The sequence below is a fragment of the Glycine soja genome, chromosome 16, assembly GCF_004193775.1.
Source record: "Glycine soja cultivar W05 chromosome 16, ASM419377v2, whole genome shotgun sequence".
In the NCBI taxonomy this organism is placed as follows: domain Eukaryota; kingdom Viridiplantae; phylum Streptophyta; class Magnoliopsida; order Fabales; family Fabaceae; genus Glycine; species Glycine soja.
Genome location: NC_041017.1, coordinates 37,624,605 through 37,649,227, shown reverse-complemented (window position 1 = coordinate 37,649,227; position 24,623 = coordinate 37,624,605). Strand labels below are relative to the sequence as shown.

Genomic DNA, 24,623 nt, shown 5'->3' with positions numbered 1-24,623 from the left:
CTTATTATTAATAATATTATATTAAAATGTTAAATGAACACTTATTGAAAATATTAGTGAAATATAATTAAAAAATAGTGAGACATTTTTTTCCCTTCGGATATGATATTTATTTTCGTAGGCAAAGAGGGGAGTGTTTGTTAAATATTAATTTGATGAAAAACTATTTAAATTATAAAAAATGATTTGTTAAGAGGAATGCTAGCTAGCTAGTTATCTGTATCTCTGACACTCCTTCTCATTGAAAATCTTAGGAAAAAAAAGTGTGAGAAGAAGTGTGGCTAACATTTTTTTTTAAAATAAGTTACGTTAAAGTTTTAAATTCGTATCATGAATGAATTAAATTAATATAAATATCAAGCTTTCTATTTTTGTTAAAAAGTCAAAGTTTAAGTTTGAAAAACTCGTTTATAAGCATTAAACTAAACTTGAATAACACTGTTAATATATGTATACGTTTGTTCACACAATCTTTATTATCATTAAATGGGGTTTTTAATTAGCGATGGTATAAAGTAACGAATAAAATCCTCAGCAAAAAAAAGTATTGAATAAAAAATCATAATCGCTCATTTAATGTGAAAACTATATGAGGTTTTTTTATTATTATTGGTACATACTCTATGAGACTATGAGTATTTTCTATATATGGTAGTAACTTGTTTAAATATGGCAGGTTACAAGGACAGCAAAATTCCTTTTTCAAAAGGATATCTAAAGATATAGTATAAGTTTCAATTCATATTGAATATTTTTGCATAAGGTTTTTTTATATTAGTAGAAATCGAAAATAGATATTAGAAGTTTACAATAACTTTTTGACAAATTAAACGGTTGTGGGATGTCTCTAGTTTAAAATTTGATGGTTGATATCATGTATCTCTTTTAATTTTATGTCACCTTTTATTCCATGTAAATTTTATCTTTTTTTTCACATTGATTTTAATTGATCTTTGAGGGGGGTTTTGCCCCTTCCATTCAAAAAAAAAAATCACAATATATAGTTCGTCCAAGTCACTTAATCAATTGAATTACATCCTTGATCAATTAAATTACATCCCTCCAATAATATTGTATGAGTTAATTAACATGCCGAATGATATATGACATATTATTATTTGATAAAATGAATTATACATTAATATGATAAAAAAAATTTACATTATCATCTAATCACAATTCAATATACATAATAAATTTATTATTTTTTTTAAGATAATTACTTTAAAAGTGATACGTTAGTATATCACTATTAAACTCAGTTAAGAAAATATATGATAAAACACCTCAAACGTTATTATACATCTAACTAAAGAAAGAAAAAAATATAAATATAATAAGATTTATGATTTAATTTTAAAAATATTAATAAAATATTTAAAATGAAAAATAATTCATATATAGGAAATAATAGTGACTTTTATGGTCAACTTGGGTAAGGCAGTGCAGAATTCCTAGCTTGGCGTTTCCATTGGTATTAATTCCCATGCCGTAGATAAATGCCATGATTGCTGCTACTACTATTTTTCTTCTTTTCCTTTGCCACTCATGCCATGACTATGGATATACGTCTATCTAAATTCATTCGCACGCCATAAAAGGTAATGAAATTTGTCTCTATCTTATGTAGACTTGTTGGCACACCGTGATGGACGATTCTACGAAACCTGCATGTGTTTGATTTTTAGTTTGATTTTCTATAATAATAAAAAAAAGAACAAATATAAATTAAAACAACTTTATGTAAACTTTATATATATTTGATTTTATGCTGAAAAAATTAAATGATAATAGTCCAAAATTAATTTTAAAAGTTAAAATAATATTAAGTAGTTTTTGCATTAGATTAAAAAATTATATTAAGTTATACTGTAAATTTGTTTTTAAAATAAAAAATCAATTTAAACCCAATTCACCTCACTTTCAACTTAATTTGAACTAAAATTATTTTTGCAAACACAAAAATATTAGACTGGGAAAACAACATGATGTTTTGGTTTTCCTTATATTGTCTGAAGGATATATTTTGTATTTTTGCAATAAAAAATAATAATGAAGTGTGATGGAGTTGGTTCCAAAGCTATGAACTTTGCGAGTTTCATGTGAAATACAGCTGGCTATTGATGGTGAATGGTACTGATCTTTGTATTTGATTGTTATTGTTATGTTATAAATAAATTTATTTCCTTCTAGGTATAAGTCTATATCTGATGTGTTATATTATTTTGCATAATTAGACCCCGGAAACAATGTCTGAAACCTTTTCTTTCATTTGCTAGTTTTTGTTGGTAGTTCACACATCGTTGACAATGATGATAATAAGAATACAGAACATAGTTTCTGCAAAAAAAATCGTGTTCCTATACAAGATCATTTTTAGATCACATCGGAATGCTGTCATGCTGATCTTCTAATTAATAGAAATGAAATCAAGGAATCTATAAACAAATAATTTCTTTATGGAATAAACAAATAAGTTGAGAACCAATAATGCATATTAGAAAATATAAGATGTGATGGGTAAGATTTGATCTTAAGCAACTAATAATTAAATAAGGAATCGTTACTGTTCTAACATGATATTGACTTGTTTTGTTTTTCTATCTCACTATTTTCGTAGTGTTTGTAAGAGCTGTAAACATGGATTACACTTTTGTCTCTAATAATCTGGTGTTTATATGGTCAAGCATGTCTTGCATCTTAACACGTCATGATTTGAAATTAATTTATTTCTTTAACTTAATTTTGTTTTGTTGCATGTGGTCACATTGAAAAAAATATTAATTAACAAAAAATTTATAATCAATTTCCTTCATGTATCAAATTTTCTTTGATCCGATAAATTAAAATATACACTTTTATCTCTCAATTGGGAAAAAAGAATGTCATTTTCATCCTGAATTCCTGACTGTGGAATCTGCGAGACATATTTATAATAATATTTAAGAGTTACAAAATTTGTTTAATGGTTGGAGGAAAAAGGAAAGGGGTCATGGTTCAATTATTCAAATCTCTCACTAATATTCTAACAAAAACAAATAACTAACATTTAAAAAAAATTATGACAATTTTCATCCTAAATAATAAGATACATTTATAACAATGTTTAACTCAAAAGAAACATCTCTAAAAAAACCAAAAGAAACATTGACCACGAAATATTTTATTATGGTTCTATGAAAACAAATATGTTGTGACACTCTAATTAAAAATAGTTTTGCTACTTATCCAAAAAAAAATGTATTTATTATGGCGACCTCATTATCACCGTCTTGGAATTGAAGGCAACAAAAGTTTCTTTGTGGAATTTGAGATTGAATGGAACTACATTGAGACGTGTGACAATGAAAAATCTTAAGTCATTATAATGCTGTTGGAGTTGTTTTTAATTAAAAAAAAATATTTTGTCACAATATTTTTTACTTTATTTTGACAGCTAAATTGATTAAAATGAATCGTTAATTTTGATTAAAAAATATTATTAAACATATTTATTTAGTTGTATTTAAATTGTATGCGTATTTAAAATGAGATATTGTGCAAAAGAGTTCAAACTAATGTGTGGAAGTTATTATAGCTTAATACATGTTTGCTTACCCGTTAAAATCTTGGCCACATAAATTCCTATGCGTCTAAACCAAAAAGATAAAAAGAGGTGTTTTGAGCAAACTACGTTTAAGGGGGACAACGGTATTCTAACACATGAACCTTAAATGACTATTTGGTTTAAAAGAAGGAAAAAAAAAGTGAGGAATTTTATTTTAATAGAAGGAAAGGGAAGAAATTTTTATTAGTCCCTTTTTTTTTTTGGGTTAAAAAGAGGAGAGTGGTGGGTTTTAATGGAGTGAAGGATAGATAAGTTTTTTTTCTGTTTGATTCATAAGGGGAAGGAAATAATTTGAAAAATTAAATTATATTTGTATCTTTATAATTTTAAATTTCAAAATATAAATAAAGATATTTTAATCTTTATAATTAAAATTTTTAAATATCCTTTTTCTTCTCTTCAAATTTCTCCAATTTTGTAGGGAAGATTTGGAATGAGCTAAAATCGGATGAGAGATTTTGCTCCCTACCATTCCTCTTTCATCTTTTTTTTTAAAAAAAAAAATTAAATCAAACAACAAAAGCTATCTAAAATCTCTTTCCTACCCTTTCTTTCTTATATTTTTCTCCAACCAAACACTATGAACAGTGAAATAGTGATAAAACTCGATATGAATTATCTATAATTGTCCACCTTTCTTGCGAATGCGAATTAAGCATTTGACTGCGATATAAATAGTTGATATATTTATATACATTTATATAATTAAATTATCAATAAAATTTTACATAATTGACAAATAATTAAAAAATTTAAATATATTAGTTAAGATTAAATTCTTGATTGTAGGCCTAACAAGACTTTATAAGAAAAGATAAAATTAATTCGTGTTCTTTTCGCATTAAAAGAATTAATTTGTAGTTATTAATTAAGAAGTAGCCTTAATAAAAATAATAAAAAAACAACTTAAGAGGGCCATGTTGTACAACTCTGGTGTTATAAATTATATTTACTTTAATATATAGACATATACATATTTTGGATAGATTGTTAAATTATATTAATCAAAATCACTAGCACCAAGAAGATCTACTATACTTTGACAAGAAAAATATTAATATATTTCTAACTTACTGTTTAATATTAGATATAATTAACGTGAATTTTACGAAATGTTTGGTTCACTCACAATTTAATAAATTTCCTTACTTCTTTACAAAACATAATATATTGCAAGCATTCCTTTTGACAAATATAAAAATATTTTAATATGACACTGAATGTATAAAAACAAAGCTTCTTGTCACAACTCAATTGGAATAAAATTAAGCTCTCCTTATCAGATGTCACTTAATTAGACGAATAAAATTGACCAATAAACATTGTTTCGAGAGATTAATCTCTAGGGTTAGTCAAAAGATATTTTAGATTTACCTAAAAGAACAGTGTTCAATAAATATAAAAATATAGGTGCTATTGTTTTTGGGTTTTTAATTGATAAATAAAAAGTGAAAACTTTATGATAATTAAATATTTTTAAAGAACACACAACTTTTGAAAGAATTAATAATATTTTAGAGATACAAAAATCACATAATAACTTTATTAAAAAAGTTTCATCCAATAGTGCAGTCACGTGAAAGTTAGATAATGACATGAAAGAAGAATCCTTAGGGTTATTTTTTTTTTTTTTGCTGAGTAGAAAGAATCCTTAGGTTATGACGTGTGTCTATTGTTTATCATTAATTTAACTTTGATAACGACGATTCCACGTGCGTCAAGCTCACGCTATACCCTAATTTCACCCAGAAACTCCTCATTTGTTGGATTTTGCATTATTTTAACAAAAGTAACATCAAGATAAGTAAATAACCTGAATTAATTTCTTCTTTTGTTTTAAAATAATTCTTCTTTTAAATATTTTATTTTGAATCTATTTATTGCCGTTTTTAAAAATTATATCCTTTTGATATTTGCGCATAATTATATAAGAGAATATCAATAGAACAAAAAGTTAATTTAATCGAGTATAGTTATATTTCCTTAAAATTTGGTATATCAATGGCATTTAATTTGTACTTGCATTCCTAAATAACAATTATTTCTTGAAGAATTAAATAACAATGATCTTAAAATAGATTTAATTGTGTGTGTTTTTTCTTTCCCAATTTCACAAATTTAGTCTCTCCATTTCCCCCCTTAAATTTGATCTCCTAATATTTTATTTGTTCAAATTTAGTTTATTTATTAACTTCACATTCAATATTTAATAGAAATAGAAAATACTAATATGAGATTTCAATTGACTGTTTATGTCAACGTGACAATATGAATGAGTTGACATGGTAATGAGTCCTTTAAATAAAAGAAATTCATTCTGTTTTTTATATAAAAAAAAAAATCATTATGCAAGTCTAAGTCTACTAGACCTTAAAAGTTAAAATTAAATAATTTCCTTTTGTCATGTTGAACTTCTTCAGCTAATCAGATCCTTCACAAACAATAACATAATTGTTCTTCAGGTAATTCCATGCGACAAAGTGTGGGAATAAATATATGCAAACAAGTTCTGACGCTTAAGTCGGGATTTATTTAAGGAGATGAATAATAATAATAATAATAAGTGTACTATAGTCTAACATATAAGATAGAGATCATAGGTATCTAACACATAAGCTAATCTTACTCATATCGGATAGGATTAGTAAACATAATTGTATATTGAAGATTTAAACTCAAAAAATTAGTAATTAAACTAAAATAACTGCTTCAGGTGCTCAGTGATAACAAACTAGGTTTATAGCCATGAATGACCTCACTCGGGGATGCTAATTTTTTTTACTACTATTAATAACTTAAATAAAAAAGATAGAGGTATGTGGAATGACTAGTATAATTAATATGCAAAAAATATCTTTAACTATATATAATATCATCGTTTGAGAAAAATAAACAATACTCACTTAAATTATAAAAAATGAAACAAAAAGAATTTAAAAAAACATAATGCATGAAGTTGTATAGCAAATTATGAAATTTAGCTTCAATAAACAATGTAAAAGACATACGAGAGAGGTTAAATAGTATTAGTCACTTAGAGGAAAATAAAGCAAGTGTTGGGAAATTTATAAATAATGTAGTGGTTATCTATGAATGAGGCCTGTTTAATATTTAATGAAAGAGATTAAAATTAGTAAAACAAAAGACGCGTAAAGACTTAAAATGATACATAAATAGTTTTGTTGATGTGACAAAATTGTGCTTATAGAGTGCAGTTGATGGGTTAATGCGATGGCATTACCTTTCAAGTTCAATAGAGTAAAACAGATAGATTGTTTTGTTAAATAGATGACATATCTATCATAAAAAGTTCTCTTGGAATCAAGGATTGATTCAATTATATTTTTAAATGGGAGAAGAGCAAGTTGGACATTAAGTATGAATGCATTAAAAGCAAAACCTTGTATGAACCATGAACGCACTTATGGCAGCATTCACTAAATTCAAGCTATGAAAAACAAGAATCATAATCTCTCACATCAGCGCTACAAATTTATTGCTCTCTAACAAGAAGCAAAATTAAAAGTGAGAACTGAAAAAACCAAAAATGGTACTGCACAAAACTATGTATGTACAAACGAATTTATGTTGAAACTAGGGCCTAAAAGACACATCCAACACCATCAATCACACTTAGATCCTACTTGGGGTAATATCCTATGTGATGAATGTAGCCAAAATCATTCATTTGTAAGTTGTAACTAGCAGCTGGCCTACTCATGGTGATTATTAATGGTGCAAATTTTGAGGTATCAGTATTCAATACCGTCGCCTAGACAAGAAAAACTCATAATCAGGGTGTCTGTTTGTACAGGTTAGGTTCCCCTTGTTGACCACAGCTCTTGCCATGAGAGATGCTGTTTCCTCAAGTGTCCTCAAACGCTCTTTAAGAAGTAAAGAAGGTTCTAAGTTCACCATTTCTGCTGCAGGTGCAGAATGCTTCAGCTGGAACCAGCATTCACCCTTTTCATATCACATCAAGTGCTTAATTGTTAGTAAGACTAAAATAATATGTACATTACCTATCAAAAGTTTCATTGCAAGGAAATCAGTGACTTATAATGAAGCGTTATTACAATCACAATGGTTTGAAGACATAATATAATGACCTTCTTTCTTTCACCTAAAAACTTACTCGTGTAAAAATAATAGCAAACCAAATTAGATGGATGGTATTTTAAACTTCTTAATATGTTCTGTTTGAATAAACTTTTCTACATAAACATTTATAGAAGAAGAAAAAAAAAAGCAAAATAAATCAAACTTATTTCCATAAATATAAATCAATTTATGCATCTCAGTCTCTGAAGTTAAATGAGAGAACTGTTATAAAAGTTGAGGCCATAAATTGATTTTAACTTATGAAAACAGTTTAGTCCATTTTATCTTATTTTCTTTTCCTGTCTGTAGGTTTTTTATTGAAAAGTTTATCTAAACAGAGCCATAATCAGAGCAAACAAACTAAGTATAATTTGAACAACTTCATTCAACAACATACTTCCACCAACATCTTCCAATTATATTCCCAATGTAAATAACTTCTCCCTTGTCTTCTCTTTTAGCAAACTGCAAAAGTTCATCTTTTCACCACTGGTGGGGATTAGAAGATTCACCTTTTACATTATTAATTTCCCCCACCCCTGGCAAAGACTGCCTCCAAATAAACAGTGATTTACATGATTGAATATACTAATAAAATTTCCAATTATCTTGAAATCAGCCACATAAACAGAATAATGTAAACGAGTCAAAATATTATATGCAATTGACTCGTCTCGAAAGGTTTTGGTTGACCAATTGAAAGGTTCATCTCAATGCATGGATGAATAATAAGCAAGAAAACTCATACCTGGGCATTGTAGCTTTGAAGCCCCACAGTTGGAGATACTATGCAAGAACCTACAGTTGACAAATCTGAAGTTCTTCTACGAACCAAATGTCCAAGTGAATGGTAAGTCAAAAAAGATGCACGAAAGTTGCCATCTGGTATGCGGTAAATAGGGTACCATGCAACTGAGAACCTGGAAATCAGGTGGTCTTAGTGCTACTACCATTTGAAATATCACTCGAAATTAAGTCAAGATAATGCTTATTTCTGGTTATCTGATCTTAAGGCAGATACAATCACATTTTCTTTTTCACGAAAAACATAATTGACATGTAGATCACTTACCAAGATCTAGGGTGAAGATCTCGTAGGTTAATTGAATCCAGTTTTGTTGGGTCCCCATAAGTTGAAGATTCAATTGGTATATGGCCTCTAACCAGTTCTTGTATCCTGTAAGAAGACCAAAATCAAATCATGCATGTGTTCAACTAACAAACCTGCTTCTTATAATGGCAAAACATCTACGACTCTATAGACAGAAAAAAAAAGGTGAAAACATTTTCTCTCATGTAAGTCATCTATTCAACTGCCCTCCCCCTCCTCCTAATTCCTACAGAGTATAATGGCATAAATTTTGATGATCTGATTAAAATTATTCAGTATCATATAATCATTTTAAGATTGAAATGAGAAGCACTATCCTAAAAAATTGAAGACTGATAGATACATTGAAAACCACTGTGTTTAATGACAGGAATAAAGAGATGAAGAATCTTACTTCTCATAAAGAGGTTGTCTTTGTTGAGGTTGCTCAAATTCAAAATATTCAAAAAGAAGTTCTAAATCACCAGAGCAGGTTGAGTTGATAGACGGAATAGATGCATTATTGATAGAAGCCATCTCCTTTGGTGTTTGACTGCTTTTGTCCTGATTGCGAGGCTGAGGAAAGAGAACAGAAAATATTGAATGTTGACTGGCAGTAGATGAGTTTGCTGAAATGTCAACCATTTCACATGCCTCTGAAACCTCAGAATTTGGGAGCCTGTCACCGTTATTTACACATAAATTTTCATGGTTCTTAAACAGCTGAACTGCTGATAAAGAAGGGACAAAATAGGCACGGAATGGAAAATCAGCAACACCTCCTTGTCTCTTCGGATTTTCATGACCCTGAGCCCTTATCTCTAACCCATAGCTCCCATGTTTCTCATACCACTGCCACAGGCATCCCAAAGATAGGTCAGGGATCTCATGTCTGCACAGTGAGGCACCACCACCATGGTTGTGTGAGCAGGCCGAACAACTGTGTGAACTGAGTGACTTACAAATAACAGGACTACAAAAATGTAGTAGTCTTTCAAACTCTGCAACTGGACCACCTGTAGCCATGTGTACTGCTTCACAAGCCAGTTGTGCCTTACAGGCATCATTCACAGCTTGAGCTATTCTGTAAGAATAATTTTCTAACATATCTTGATTTTCACATTCATAAAACATGTGATTAGCAGCTTCATGCTTGTCCCTGTGCTCTGTCAATGTACGTGCAACCTGACTACCCATTTTGTGGTTCTCACCCTCATCTAGACAAGACACTTTGTCGTAAATCTGGCCGTTGCATGCTCTGCTTGCATTTAGTGAATCCGGATTTTCAGAAGAGGCCACTTCTGGTTCAACACTGCTTTCAGAGTTAGAATTGTTACGAGAGGATGCATCAGAATTTTCTGGTGGTGCACTATTTGATTCAGATTTTTCCAACCCTCTATCTTTTTTCCCAACTGGTATCCATTTCCATAGGGTAGTTCCAGAACTGTGGTTTTGTGCATTGTAGTCTGCAGAAGAAACTTCTTTCTCATTTTGACCAACCTCATCACCTTCAAGATTACAAGAATCTGGAGACAGCTCCTCAGACATATTTGATTGATTGATGTACTCACCTGGCATTATGAATGAGCTATCCTGACTATCTATATTTTCATTGTTTGTGTTTGCAATTATATTGCTGGCACTTTTTTGTGGACCTGACTCCTCCAGATGAAACTCTGCACTGTGACCTATTTCAGATGTTACCTGTTCAACTCCATTGGTCTGGACCCCATCCATAAGGCAATTAATATCAGAAAATCCAGAGACAGTGTTCAATCCTTGTTGATCAATTTCCTGAGAAGAGATATGCAACATGTCATTCTGTTGAAAACTAGCCTTCCCATGATCATTAGACAAAGACCCGTTAAATTGGAAACTCTTCCTGGAATAATTGTCGAGGCCCGTTTTTGCACCTGACTCCACTTTAGCTTTTGATTTCCTACCAATTTTATTTTTCAAGTGTTTCTTATCTTCAGTTTTTGATACACCATTTACACTAACAGAATTACATTCTTTGATAACTGAAGGATCCTTTTCTAGAGTAGAAGCAAATTGTGATGAAGTTGTGTTTACTTTCTTCAAGTCACCACTACCATCATCAGAACTGTTCTTCTGAACCTTTTGCCATACAGAATGACTATTTTCCTTCCCTTTTCGACCATGCAAAATTCCAGCACCCCCAAATTTGTTTAGATCTGAACTCTTCGACATTGTTCTCTTCTGCTTAACTCTCTTATCATTACTGATGCAATTTTGACCACCATGCCAAATCCCCTCATTATGTTCACAGTTATTGTGAATACCATTCGTTAAGTTTTGACCAAGAGAATATCCATCTCCTGAATCTGAAGTGATTGTGCAATTTGCCTTGTTGGACGGCTTTCCTGTATCATTAGCATTTGTACTTTCATCACTTCTGAAACCACCTGAAACTGAATCCAGCACCAAAGAGTCATGTACATCATTAAAACAGCATGGCTCCATGTGTTGGATGTCCTTTATTCCTCTATCAATGACTTCAAAATCAGGGCCCTCATCTTGGAGCTGATTCTTGGGTTCAAATGTGGCACATTCTCCGGCAGAACTTTGAACAATAGGTTCAGTAGCTTTTGACATGCCCTGATTAAGATAAGAGTTGCAACTATTAGGTGCTTCCATAATATTGTTGTTGCAATTCCTTTCACAATCAGATTTTATTAACCTATCATCAGAAGTTGAAAATTCTCCCACATCCTCCTTATCCACATCATTGCTGCTGCAGGTCTCAGAAGTCAAACTTACAGAGACATATTCCTCAGTAAGAACTTCACGTTCAGGAGAGCCACTGTCACTTGACTTCTTCTTACTCTGTTTAACTTTCTTTCTTGCCCTTTTTCTTGAGTTTTTCTTCAAAGACTTGTCATCTTCCTTGGAATGACTTGTGTACTTATCAGATGAATTAAGTGCAGCAGAACTACCAGGGAACAAGCCAGGGCCACTGACTAATGAACTTTGAGAACAAGAATTGTCGGGGAGTTCATTCAGTTTAGAAACTCTGTTAGCAATCTTGTTTTGACATCGACGATGCACATTTGAGCCAGTAAAGCCTTTTTTAGTACATGATTTAGCTGAATAAGCATAGGGAGGAAGAGGTACTCTAGGCCCCTTACATTGATCAATCTTCAACCTATTGAGAGGTGGAGGGAAAAGGAGTTGCAGACCATCCATATTTACACCAGAAGCTAAGTTAATGTGATTTTGACACTGCACTGGTAGGGCAACAATTCTCCAGGTTCCATCAGGCTCGAAGCTAAAGATTGGAAGGATTGCACACCTGATCAATAATAAGCAGAACATAACCATTATCACTTCCAAGTTTCAAGTGTCTTCTGAATACAAAAAAACATAAACAACTAAATAAAAGAGTAAGGGAGCAACATAACAATGGCAAAATATATTTGAGTCATGCTGCCATTTAGAGGCTTAAAAGCTTCAAAATTGTGAAGAAATTAAAAAAAAAATTGTTACATTCAAAATAAATGTGCTATTTGTCTTGTGTCTTTTATAACCCTCAATCACCGCAAAGAAAGACCAGATCACCTCTTTGAAGTTTTTGCCATAGATAAAAAACTGTGAAACAATTTTTTCCAACCCTATTTCCTCAATTGATGATACAAAATTAGGAAATAGTAGAATAATGAAAAAACAAGGATACCAAGAAGATGTAGAATGAAGTGAGAAACATCATTATGAAAATACCATCATGGACTTATGTTCCCTCCCACCATGCACAGAATCAATAACACTACCAGCTTTTGGTATAAGCCTTAGAACCATTCTACAAGGAATAATACACTTCTAAAGAATATGCTAGAAGGCTAGGAATACATTTTATATCAATCGGCCAACAATTTCAACAAAAGAAACATGCAAATTAATTATAGATTCATGTTACCAAAAGAACAAAAGATAATGAAAGAAATGCTACAGTCATAAAAATATATTACCTACTATCAGTGTTAATCTTTAAAAGAGAAGATTCTTGACAATCCTGAACAAAAGAATTACATTTAAAGAGGAAAAAATTGAGGTAAGGACCAACTTCCTTTCCAAACTCAATTAAAAAGTCATGTAAAAAAAAGGACTGGAATTTATTGTGACCTCTAAAGATGTGAGTTTATTTTGCTGTTGATATACGGTTGATATGGAATCCTTTCTTGCTTCTGAAACTTTTGGACTATCATTGCCTATCTCTTGAGGGGCACAATGCATCTTCCTCGCCTGTCCATATTAGAAGTATTGGCCAAAAAGAAAAAGGAAACAATGAGAAGAAAGAAATTGCAATTTTCAAAACAAAGAATATTACTCTAGAGAACTGATATTCAAATACTTTTACTGTTTATGTTATCAACTTGAAATGATTTTCAATGACCTAAAAGTCAACTAGACATCAATTTAAGTTATAAACAGATCATGGTCACTTGAAAAACTTGCAAGCTAAAATCAGAACAAGAGAAAAACATCTAAACACAAGTGACAGAAACACAGACAAAAAATGGTATGCTTCTTTACTTTCTTATTTTATTAGCTTCTTTCTTGCCATAGTTCTAAAAGATAACCATTTACCAAACAAACAACCAAGGAGCAAATTTAATTTCAACGTTTCTAATAATAACTAAAAAAAGAAGATAGAATTCCAGAAAACTGTTGGCCATGGAAAGGTAGAACATGGCCATATGATGGAGAGTGTTCTAATAGAAAAACTGACAGCAGAATAAGAAAGTATAATTCCTGAAAACCTGCAGAATCAAAAGACCAAACCCAGTATAATCTGTTGCGCCTAACCTTATGTGCATATTACCAAAACTAGTTTCTCCTCTTAGATAGCAAACCACTACTTGGATAACTACATAAAGAACAGTAGCCACATTGCTTAGACACAATAAATTAGCCATGTTCCTTCAATCCAAAGACATGGGAGCAATGATAATATCAATATTGAAACAGTTGAAACAGGTTATGCATTATCAGAAATACAATGGCTAAAGCGCAGAAATTCAATGTCAAAGAAGCAACACAACAAATTAAAAACTGCAAAACACTGAATGATAATTAATTAAAAGAACTGTTTCAGACTAACGCCAAAGTCCAAATGGCATAGATGGCATGTCAAACATAACAAATAAGCACACACACAAAAGAACTAACTTCCTTAAACCAATTTCATTGAAAAAATCCAAGTCGAACAGGAATATTCCTAACAAACAAATACCTCGATTCTGCAATCTTTGAATGCACCTTCTTGATTCTAACATAATAGATGGCATCTAAACCTGACAAACTCAACTTAACAAATCTACGCAAGCACATTCAATAAAAATCCCCCCTAGCTGCTGATAGCCTTTGGTTCAATTCTGGACATTAGACATACATACAAACTCCTCCAGTTTTCTTGGCTTTCATGAACAAATGAATTTGAAAGTCTAGAGAGAACTATTCAAAATTCAAAAGTGAACAAAGAATGCAATTCCACACACACAATAGATATGTGCATGAAAGGAGAAACCTCAACTTGGGTTTCTCCAAATTAAAACCAGGAAAAGATTAAATTATCCCAAAAGGAATTGAGTTCTGTCTACCAGTCAAAACAAAGGTTACCCTCTTCTAATTTAACCAAAACCTCACTAAGCCTATACAAAGCCAATCTCAAAACTGAAAAAACTACATAAATAAGCAAACAAAGAGGAAAGAAGAAAAGAAAGAAAATCAAACTTGAAAAAAAGGCTTATCTGAACCATTCACACGAAATCTACAAGCAAAATTTGACTGAACCACAAATCCCCTCCCTAAAATATCAAAAAGAGATACATCCGTATTCTTAGCCATACAACTCGTCCTCAGATTCAGGCCTAAGTTTCAGATTACAGATACGCACAAGAACAACTAAATTAGGCAAAAATTTCCTAAATATAGATTCCACCAACCCCACAAGCCCGATCACTTATCCCCACAAGAAAAAAAAGAACCAATTTTTTTTTTCAAAAGAAACCAGCAAAAAGAACCACACCCCATCATCACTCCCAATTCAAAAACCCCAAATTCTCAAACAATCCAATCTCACACACACAAAACTCAAAAAGGGTGTAATCGCCAAAAACACAAAAAAACATAGGAAAAAGCAAAGAAAAAAAAAATTGGGACGAACCATGATACAAGTTCTAATGGGTCGGAACTGAAAGGCTCTCTTCCAAGCCTCGACGGCTCTCTTTTTTCTCAAGTAATCACCCGTTTTGTCTTTTGGGATTGAAAAACCCTCTCTTTATCTCTCTCTCTCTCTCTCTCGGTGTCCCTTTTGGCATAGAGGAAGCGACTTTGGTTTTTGCTGAGAACACAAAACCACATGCGAAACACTGAGGTAGTTCAGTGGCCAAAGACAGACACTCTTGAAAAAAATGATTTTGATTTGACTGAAACTCGCATCATCAGGAACAATTATCGTCACATGAATGCGTTTTAGTATGCTAATTGTTTTGGTAAACAAGGATGAGATAAAATAATTTCTTTGTGTTTGTGTTGTCAAATTTGAAGCTCTTAGTGAATGAATATGACACTAGATTCAATGACTGGTTGGTGTTGCCGTTTTACAACACGTGCACCAATAAACAAAAAATTCTCGAGCCAAGCGTGAAGGGAAAATAAATTTTTAGCATAATAGTTTCTTTTTTCCTTTCTTAATCCGATTCATTTTAGTTTACATCCCACAGCTTCGGCAGTTTTTTGAACAAATCCTAATTTATATATTTTTTTTAAAAAAATATGTTTTCTTAATTGAATAATAAAGTATCCAAATATATAATTTTCTTATTTGGTATTTATTTTTGCAGTTATTTTTTTATTCAGCCAAACAATTAACATAGAAACGAAACAGGGCATGTTCATTCACGTTTTTCATGATCGGGTTACAAGGAAATTGTGTCCCACAAAGCAAAAAGGACGATAATGGAGGCATTGAGTGTTGTTATTTATAACAACATCACTCCCTTTTAGATATGATAGGAGAAAAAAGGAAGAAAAAAAGAAAAAGAGAAAATAAAGTGTTAAGATATTGTTTTACGTAATTGTTCATTGGATGTATCGGTTTACGGCTAGGTTTTTAACTATGATTCACCTTAAGGAATTGTTTTGCATAGTTATTCATTAGGTAACAACAATACATATTTTAAAGGTTTTTTTTCATGCACTACACCTAACCATTCTTATACTTCTTTTAAATTTTAAATATTTGAATAAATATATCTTTTTTAAAGTTAACTTTTCTTTTTTATATACATTGAACATTGAAGATATGATTTTTTATTTTTTTTTTGTATTTAGTACTATTGCATTATTGCTCCCTCAATGGGAAAGGGTTTCATCACGTCATTCAAAACTAGGGCGTTTTCTGTGTTAATAGTGTAATACTTATTAACTGCTTATGGAAAAGATCTAGGATTGGTTTGATTAAACTTAAGAAAATAATTTTAAATAAGTGTTTTTGAAAAATATTTTTTAATAAGCAGATAAGATTTACATCTTAAAATAAACAGAAAATAAGTTATTTATTTTATTAAGATAAATATTTTTTTTAAGAAATAAGTTTCAACAAACTCTCCTTAAGCCTTACAAATGATGTGATTGGATTATTACAATCATAATTAACTAATCCCCTAATTGACCTTAAAATATGAAAATGCCTTTCTTTTTACTTAAAAAAAAGTTACTTTATTTTTTTCTAATTTGATCGTTTATCTTTCAAAAAATTTGATTTGACTTTTATATTATTTTTTTATTTAATTTAATCATTTATCTTTTAAAAAAATTTAGTCTAAATTATAATTTTAGTTTTCCTAAATTATAGTTAAGACATTTATTTTAAAAATGAGGAAATTAAATGTTTTGATTTAGAAAGACATTAACCAAAATTATAAATTAAAAATTATAGGGGGACAAAAATTATAATTTAGACAAATGTTTATTTTGGTCATTTATTTTATTTTTTATTTAATTTAATCATTCAATTCACTTAGAATTAGAATTGACATTCCTAATCATTTAAGATTTTTTTTTAAGAATGAAACAGAAGAAAAGGAGAGAAAACTGAATAGAAGAAATTTATTTTTAAACGATTAAGAATTTTAATCTTAAATAAACTAAAGGATTAAATTAAAATAAAAAATAAATTGAACTAAAAATAAAAAAAAAATTTAACAAAATAAAAAATTAAAATAAACTTAAAAAAAGATAAATAGAAAAATAGAACATTTAACCTTAAAAAAAAAAGACAAACTTTACTTCAACCAATTGGGTAATGCTATTCATTTTTGTTTTATATTATATGGTTCCTCTAAGAGATGGATGAGGTCAATAAACATTCTGATACTACAAGAAAGGCCAGAAGATCATGACAAACACGATGTATGTTCTGACCCCACTTTAACTTAACTTATATGACTTTTCACTTTGCGTTTATGCAATTATTATTTGACAATATCAATCTGAAACTTATGTAGCTATGTACAGCGCATAATAAAATAATTATTTTTTTACAATTTTAAAATACCTTAAATATATTATTTATAATCATATAAATATCCGATTATCTCCTCTATAGTGCGGGCTGTACTTTAGAAGATAAAGTGCACAAATTATAGCCCTTCATAATAGTTAATGATTCAAATCGATACACTTCAATTAAAAATTATCACATCGGATTTTATTTTCAGCAAAATAAACATATTCAATTAAATTAGAGAAAATATAAAAAAAAAACATATTATTTCCGTTTCCAGGTAGTAATCTTCATCTCTGCAGAAGAAGAAAAAAAAATACTAAATCCAAATTGGTTCAGTATTATGTTCTTCTCAAATCTAGTGTAGCTTTGTCGTAGAATTTTCTAATCCATATCTTGATCGTGATTTCTGGATCTATATTTCTCATGTTGGTTGGTTTTTAATTTCTGATTTGTTCTGATAATTTAAACGGGTATGTTGTCAACAAACCACACGTATAAATGAAACTACTCAAGAACAATTGAAGACAGATTTCACAATCACTGCACATATTAGGAATTACGCCCAAAATGTCAAAAAATTATGAATTAGGATTAACAACTCCATGCGATACCAATTAAACTCCAGAAAAAAAAGGCGTCAAATAAGTCATGATGATCGAGTGAATGACATGCATTTTGGGACTCAAGAAAACGAAAAATGATTAGACATACAATGTGAACAAATTAAAGACATAATTATGGTACAACTTATATTAGGGTTTTTTTTCCTCTAGTGCAGTGACGAAGATGAATGTGTACGTGAATGTAAGTCTAATTTGTTTTTGTGTTTTATATTTTAATTGAAAAATAATATTATGTTAAAAGTAAAAACCTGACATGCTAATTTTATTTGAAATGTGTCAATCTAAACCATTTAAGCCAGTATTAATTTTTTTCCTTAAAAAGAAGGATCAAAGATAACTTAGAATCAATAGTTCATTATTTAATGGATTTTTTGGTTTTGATTTGTATTTGAGAGTTATTAATATTTATCAAATCTTTCTATTTATCAAGTGATAGATATTATTAAAAAAAAGAATTAAAATAAAAAACTAAGGATCAAAATATAATTTAATTTTTTAAAGTCATTAACAATGTGTTTGGATAAGAGATTTACAGCCCGAAAAGAAAATTTGAAAGGTATTTAAAATTATCTCACAAATTATTGTGTTTGGATAGTTTGTTATAAGAATTTTCAAATTTGGGAAATATAGTAAGATAGTTTGAATAACACAAATTCAAGAACTCTAAACTTCACTCTTGGTTGAGAATTCAAAATGAATTTAATGATTATACATTATCTAACAATTATCATCAATCAATTAAAAAATAAAAAATTATCATTAATATAACTTACATAACTTTTATGATGATATCAATTATTATAAGAATTAATAGATCTATTATACGTGATAATTTATAATATGATGATATTGGAAAATTTTAAGCTATTAATAGATAAATAATTTTATCATTTAAAATTTCTATTTTCAGTCAACAAGAAGTTCACCAAGAAGTATCTCATTTAAAATTCAATATCTTTACCTAAAAATTATGAATTTGTTCCTTTATCAATTTAATGATTGGTTTAATTTTGAAAGCATTTGTCGCGGTACAACTCTTTTTTTTTAAAAATTAGATTCACCTAAAATTTTAAAGACTAGAAACAAAATTAAGCTATGTAATGATACATTTATTGCAAACTTAATATGAGTTATTAAGATTCAATTGAATAGTAGTTTTAAAATTGAAAATATAATCTTCCATTTGACAGATGGGTATTAGGAAGAAGCTTATCTTCACACAATCCAGGACTGATTGGATGACAAAAAGGCAGACTAATCCCCATGTTCCATTATCATAACAAGATAGGTAGTGCAGTTATTATTTTAGTTAAGTAGGTCAGTGCCTGTGGTCCAAAACAAAAACCTGCATTGGTTACCCTATTGATTATGTGGACCTTTTCTCAAAGTTGATGCTGCCATCCATACTGGGACCATTTTTTGGACGGTTAATATATGATTTTTTCCCCTTTTGTATTATCCTCCCAAAAATCATGTTATTTGATTCTCTTTCAATAGAATTTTATATCTAAATGATTTAGCATAAATAATCAAATTTATGTTTCAAATCATGAGACACTAACAAATTAATTTATGAAAGTTTAAAAAGTATGATATATTAGTTTTACAGATAATTTAATGATAAATTAATTCTTAAATTTTATAATTTAATATTAAATTAATCTTAAAAAATATAAATTATTATTAAATTAATTTTTGAATATTATAATTTAATGATAAAAAATTTAACAGCAAGACTAATTGATTATATTTTTTATCCATATGATTTAATTTATTATGTTATAATGTTATACTATTTTATGTTAAATTTAATTTTAAAAAATGGGTTGATATGGTGGGAGAAATATTAATCAAGTACCGACTAAAAATTTCAAACACCTCTTTATTATAAAAAAAAATTCTTGATAATTATGTCAATGTTATGAGAAATCTAAATATGTTAAGATTATTATTTTTAATTTGCACACTTTTATTAATTTTTTTTATATACGCACGTGTGTGTTTTTAATTTGATTTATTTAAAAAATTATACAAATTATTAGAGAATAATAAAGCATTTGAAAATAATTATTCCACGAAAATCATTTGAAAATAATTATTATATGAAAAGAAAAAAAAAATCATAGAAGTTTGTCTAATGAAAAAGTTTCTATAGAGGGAAAAAAAAAGGTAATCTAACTGACAAAAGATGAGGAATTAATCGAACAGACCATGCTCATTTTAATCATTTCTGTCGACCGCCAGCAAATATATATTGGCTTTTGTAAATTGGTGAACATGGGAATGGGACCATATCAGTCTTTTGGTACATTCTTGAGAATATACCAATTACACCAATTTAAAACTTTTCTGACAGATTTCTTCTCAACCTCTCCAACCAAAAAATTAACCAAATCAGAAAGTTAATTAATTCATCTCACCATGTCATTAAACAATTTCACTAACATTGGACCAAACCGTTGCTTCATTAATTAATCGCACTTTCATGATTGATTAATATAAAAGCTAATTTAATCATTTATTAATTGACTAATATAAGAACTAAATTGACATTTATTATTTTATTAGCTTGATTTTATGAACCATTAACTAAATACTTATTAATATTTTTAATTCCTTAAATTATGAAGTCTATTTTTTTGGTCTATCAAATTAAAATTTTATATTTTAGTCTTTCAAAATAAAAAAGAATACTCCTTTTAGTTTCTTCTCTCAACTAAATTTACTACTTTTAACCTCTCAAATTCTAACAGAAGAACTAATTTTTTTTTGAATTTTAAGACTAAAAAATAAGTTTTTATTTGAAGAATTAAAAAAGACTTCCTATTTTAAGAAACTCAACATAATTTAACAAATATTGATTAAAAACTATAAAACCTCGGAATGGAGCGATAGTAAAAGAATGTCAGAGGCTATTATCTTGTAATCAATCTTAGAAGGTTGTTTTTATCAAGGGACAAGACATTTCTATCTGGTCTCTGATTTTAATCATGTTTCCACTTGTAATATTCGTATTGAACATTTGATTATCAATTAATTGCCATAAGCATTTTTCTGTAAAAAAAAAACAAAAAAAACGGTAAAACCATTTTATGTTTTAAACGAATACCGATTCTTGAAAATAACACTATCCTATTGGCATACTATGTACGTATCTATTATTTCCAGTGTAATAATTCATTATCCTTTGTCAAAATTTTTATTTTATAAAAAAATTTATTATTATGGTTTAAGATAATCTCTAAACTATATCTTGGCCAAAATATGTTACTATTTCTGAATGGAACTCATTTTACAAGCCACGTTTGAAGCTTTGGGTGGGCAGACTATATAACCAAAACACCAAACACATAGCAAGTTGATCCATTTTGAGCACCAATCCTTTTAGATGAAACTTTTTTCTTAACCATAGTAGGGATAAAATTGCAAACTAATGAAACACGGATGTTTGTAATATATTCACATTTCAAAGTTTTTATCCTTTGCTAAACATCACCCAAAAAGCAATCTACTGTAGAATTAAAAGTAGTTCTTCAATATCACACAACACAGATGTAGTAACAATTTCTTCATGGAAATTACTTGCAAACGTTATAGCTGTTTTCTTCAGCGTGCCTCGTACTGGACAACTGCATAAAAACCAGAAATTTTTTAGAGTACTGTATGTAAATTGCATATATGTAGAAGGTGCAACATAAAAGAAGTCACAGCTTTAAGCATATGTAAGAAAGTCACACAGCACAACAGGGCAAACCTTCAGGAATCTGGTAATTTTCTGATACCGAGGCATGACAAAAACGAGCCATACTCAATATGCACATCATAACATGACGCACCTCTTTATAGTTGGATACTAGGATATATTATTATTATTATTTACTGTTGGATACTTGGATATATTATTATTATTATTATTATTAATATTATTTGATTTAACTGAATTTTTAAAAATTACGAAGAAGTCCTCTTTCTCCTCTAAAATTCAGAACTCAAGATTTCTTTTACTAATAGAGTTCCAGTTTTAATGGTCATGTCAGAATTCAGATCACATTGTGCCTAATTTAACAGTTGTAGTCTTCTAGTATCCCTTTTCACCAAATTTTCCCATTAAGTGATATTGATGCATTTCCAAGCAGAAATACTTTCAAAATCATTCATTAATAAGCTGGTACATAAAGCAATCCACCTTCAGATACCCTTCACAACTCTTTTCTGTTATTTGTTGGCAGGGGATAGTCATAACACAACCCCTCAATGTTTTCTTTATATGCAGATTGTCTCTATCACAATGAAAGGCATCGTCAAAGACTTCAACGACAATTTTATAAATAAGCATTAATTAGTCTTTTCTCGTCTCGTCATTATTTTTCCTTTCCTTATTTCCTCTTCTCTTTCCTTTGAGTCTTATTTGCAGAGATCAAGATATCCCTTAGCAGATAAAGCTATCTCTTACAAACTAACCTTGAATAAGTCACTTATCCCACATGTTAATTAACTCTAATAAAACTTCTAGTTTGTATTTTTAATTAACAACAAAGATAATTATTGGCAGTTCAGGACATCAAGTATCTCTCATGTATTTATCAGGTAGAATGGCAACTTAATTTTTTTTTTTTTATGGTCAATGGGAAAATACAAGGTTCATATACATTGGAAACAAAGGTTGATTCTAGATAGCATAAACCTGGACTGCTTCATCAAAGAATACCATTCAGTCCCATCACAATTAGACAGATCGAGCAGTTCATTGTTCAAACTTCAAACATGTTATCGTTTGAGATGAACTACATTCAGTTCACTCATTATATTCAGGATAGGTTTCCAAATTGAAACATATGTATTTACACTACAGTTACAGTCCAATGGTGACAGGCATCCACCTCTAGATCATATGAAGCTCTACTACTACCATGTGATCAGGAACTCAGCCAATGGTAGTTTAATAAACTACATTCACTCATTATATTCTAACTCTACACTGTTACACACTGGACTGGAGCGATCAACTAGAATCAGTGACTTCGTTTTAAACTCACATTCTTCTCTAACCAAACCGCTATCAACAAGAAACAAAAAAACAGAGAGAACTTCCAACAGCAATAACAATTACTAATTACCTCAGTATTTTAAAGTAAATAAGCGAATAAACTAAAGAATAACTCATCATTGACGAACGGAGCAGATAAATTATATACAAAACAGAGCATTAATGAAATTAAAGCTTACTACGACGAGTGCGCTTCTTGTAAAGAATACGGTAACCGCACTCACGGCACTGTATAACGTCACCGGGCTTCAGCGTATTCTCCATTCCACAATCTGCAACAGATACAAACACAAAATCACATTTCACTCTTAAAACCCTAAACCCTAAACCCTAAACACACACTTTTAACATTGGCAAAAAAGGTAAACGAAAAACGCAATTAGGTCAAAAAGAGCTGTGATTAGATAAGAAACCTCCGCATATGTAGCTGACAGGCTCGGGCTGAGGATCCATCGCTGGTTCCAGCGAGGTGTAAAGGAAGAAAGTTCTAGGCTTTAGCCTTTAGGTTTCTGCTCAACGAAGAAAATGTAAAATGGCTCAGAATCAGAGGCTTTAAAACGAAGGATTGGGCTTCATCTTCAGCTTTTAGGGGCCCAAATTCGCAACTTACATGTCCAAAACCGAGAAGTCTCTCTGTTTTGTATTTTCTTTTTACAAAATTGTTATTTTTGTCTTTTAATATAAATTGATATATAAAAAAACTTTCATAGATTTTTTTAAGACAATTAATTCATAAATATTTTTGCATCTATTCCTACATAATTTTTTTGAATGGTCACAATTGACTAATATTTAATTAATGTTGAATGGTCAAAATTGAAAAATAAAATAATATTGCAGCACTAATGTCAAATTTAATTTTTTTTATTCAATTTAGGAAATAAAATATATTTTTTAGGTTACCCCTCTTGAAATTGTGATAATCTCCTATATATTGTATTCATTTTCTCTTTGAGACACATTTATTTTTAATATTTTAAAACAGGCTGAAATTAATTACTTTCAATTTTTTTTCTATTGATGGTACAATTTTCTACTTCTCCAAAATTCAGCAACATTTATTTTCAGATTAAATTTAATCAATTAAAATATTTTCTCCATAAAAATCGTATACATGTGATTCTCCTTTCCTTTTATATCTAGGTGTAATAATACAAAGTGGTAGAAAAATTAACGAAATTTTCACACAAGATATAAGTGCATAGTTAAAATGGAGAAGCTGTAAAAAATTAAGATGGAGAAAAATATCCAATAAATTAATTAAAATGGAAACACAATGCCATGGAAAATACTTCATCTGTAATGATGTATTCTATGTTAAGAAAATGACTCTTGATTAGCAATTAATAAAAGAGTGATTATACTTTTACATCTAAAATTTTTAAAAACAACAAAAGATTCTAAATATTACTATACTATTTTTACTTATTAGTGTGAAATATCTATTATTTATGTTCAAGAATAATCTTTCTTGAGAACTTAATCACTTCTAATATGTCTTCACTTTTAATTATACTTTTTCTATCTACAAGACTTAATTTAAAATTTTAATTTAGAGACTTCAACGAGTTTCACTTGGATCAAAGGCATGCTAAATGTTATCGTGATTATGGATTGAAATTTGA

The 24,623-nt window shown here is 29.5% G+C and overlaps 2 protein-coding genes across 3 annotated transcripts; both read right to left on the bottom strand.

Annotated features, from left to right (window-relative positions):
- Window positions 1–6,972: 6,972 nt before the first annotated feature.
- Window positions 6,973–15,386, bottom strand: LOC114389351. Of its 2 annotated transcripts, XM_028350004.1 has the most exons (7): window positions 14,983–15,386; window positions 12,939–13,058; window positions 12,785–12,828; window positions 9,214–12,111; window positions 8,781–8,885; window positions 8,457–8,628; window positions 6,973–7,570 (listed from the first exon to the last, which is right to left on the bottom strand). In XM_028350004.1, exons 1-7 carry the CDS (start codon window positions 14,983–14,985, stop codon window positions 7,367–7,369), a joined length of 3,546 nt encoding a protein of 1,181 aa, XP_028205805.1. In that variant the 5' UTR covers window positions 14,986–15,386; the 3' UTR covers window positions 6,973–7,366. The 2 variants fall into 2 exon arrangements, with proteins under 2 accessions (XP_028205805.1, XP_028205806.1); XM_028350005.1 differs by lacking the exons at window positions 12,785–12,828; window positions 14,983–15,386.
- A 5,916-nt stretch (window positions 15,387–21,302) lies between these two features.
- On the bottom strand, window positions 21,303–23,562 carry LOC114389671 (DNA-directed RNA polymerases II, IV and V subunit 12). The gene is made up of 3 exons (XM_028350402.1): window positions 23,412–23,562; window positions 23,178–23,270; window positions 21,303–21,580 (listed from the first exon to the last, which is right to left on the bottom strand). The coding sequence occupies exons 1-3, from the start codon at window positions 23,449–23,451 to the stop codon at window positions 21,558–21,560; spliced, it is 156 nt and encodes a 51-aa protein (XP_028206203.1). The 5' UTR covers window positions 23,452–23,562; the 3' UTR covers window positions 21,303–21,557.
- Window positions 23,563–24,623: the final 1,061 nt, after the last annotated feature.

What these genes read in the sequence shown, in the direction of transcription:
- LOC114389351 (XM_028350004.1), bottom strand. An exon ending in AAGATTAACACTGATAGTAG is followed by an intron (nt 12,112 to 12,784) that starts GTAATATATTTT and finishes ATTATTGATCAG; the next exon opens with GTGTGCAATCCTTCCAATCT. An exon ending in GATCTTCACCCTAGATCTTG is followed by an intron (nt 8,629 to 8,780) that starts GTAAGTGATCTA and finishes CCTGATTTCCAG; the next exon opens with GTTCTCAGTTGCATGGTACC.
- LOC114389671 (XM_028350402.1), bottom strand. Translation starts at nt 23,451, where the DNA reads ATGGATCCTCAGCCCGAGCCTGTCAGCTACATATGCGGAG. An exon ending in TGTCAGCTACATATGCGGAG is followed by an intron (nt 23,271 to 23,411) that starts GTTTCTTATCTA and finishes TATCTGTTGCAG; the next exon opens with ATTGTGGAATGGAGAATACG. An exon ending in CAAGAAGCGCACTCGTCGTA is followed by an intron (nt 21,581 to 23,177) that starts GTAAGCTTTAAT and finishes GTTTTTATGCAG; the next exon opens with TTGTCCAGTACGAGGCACGC.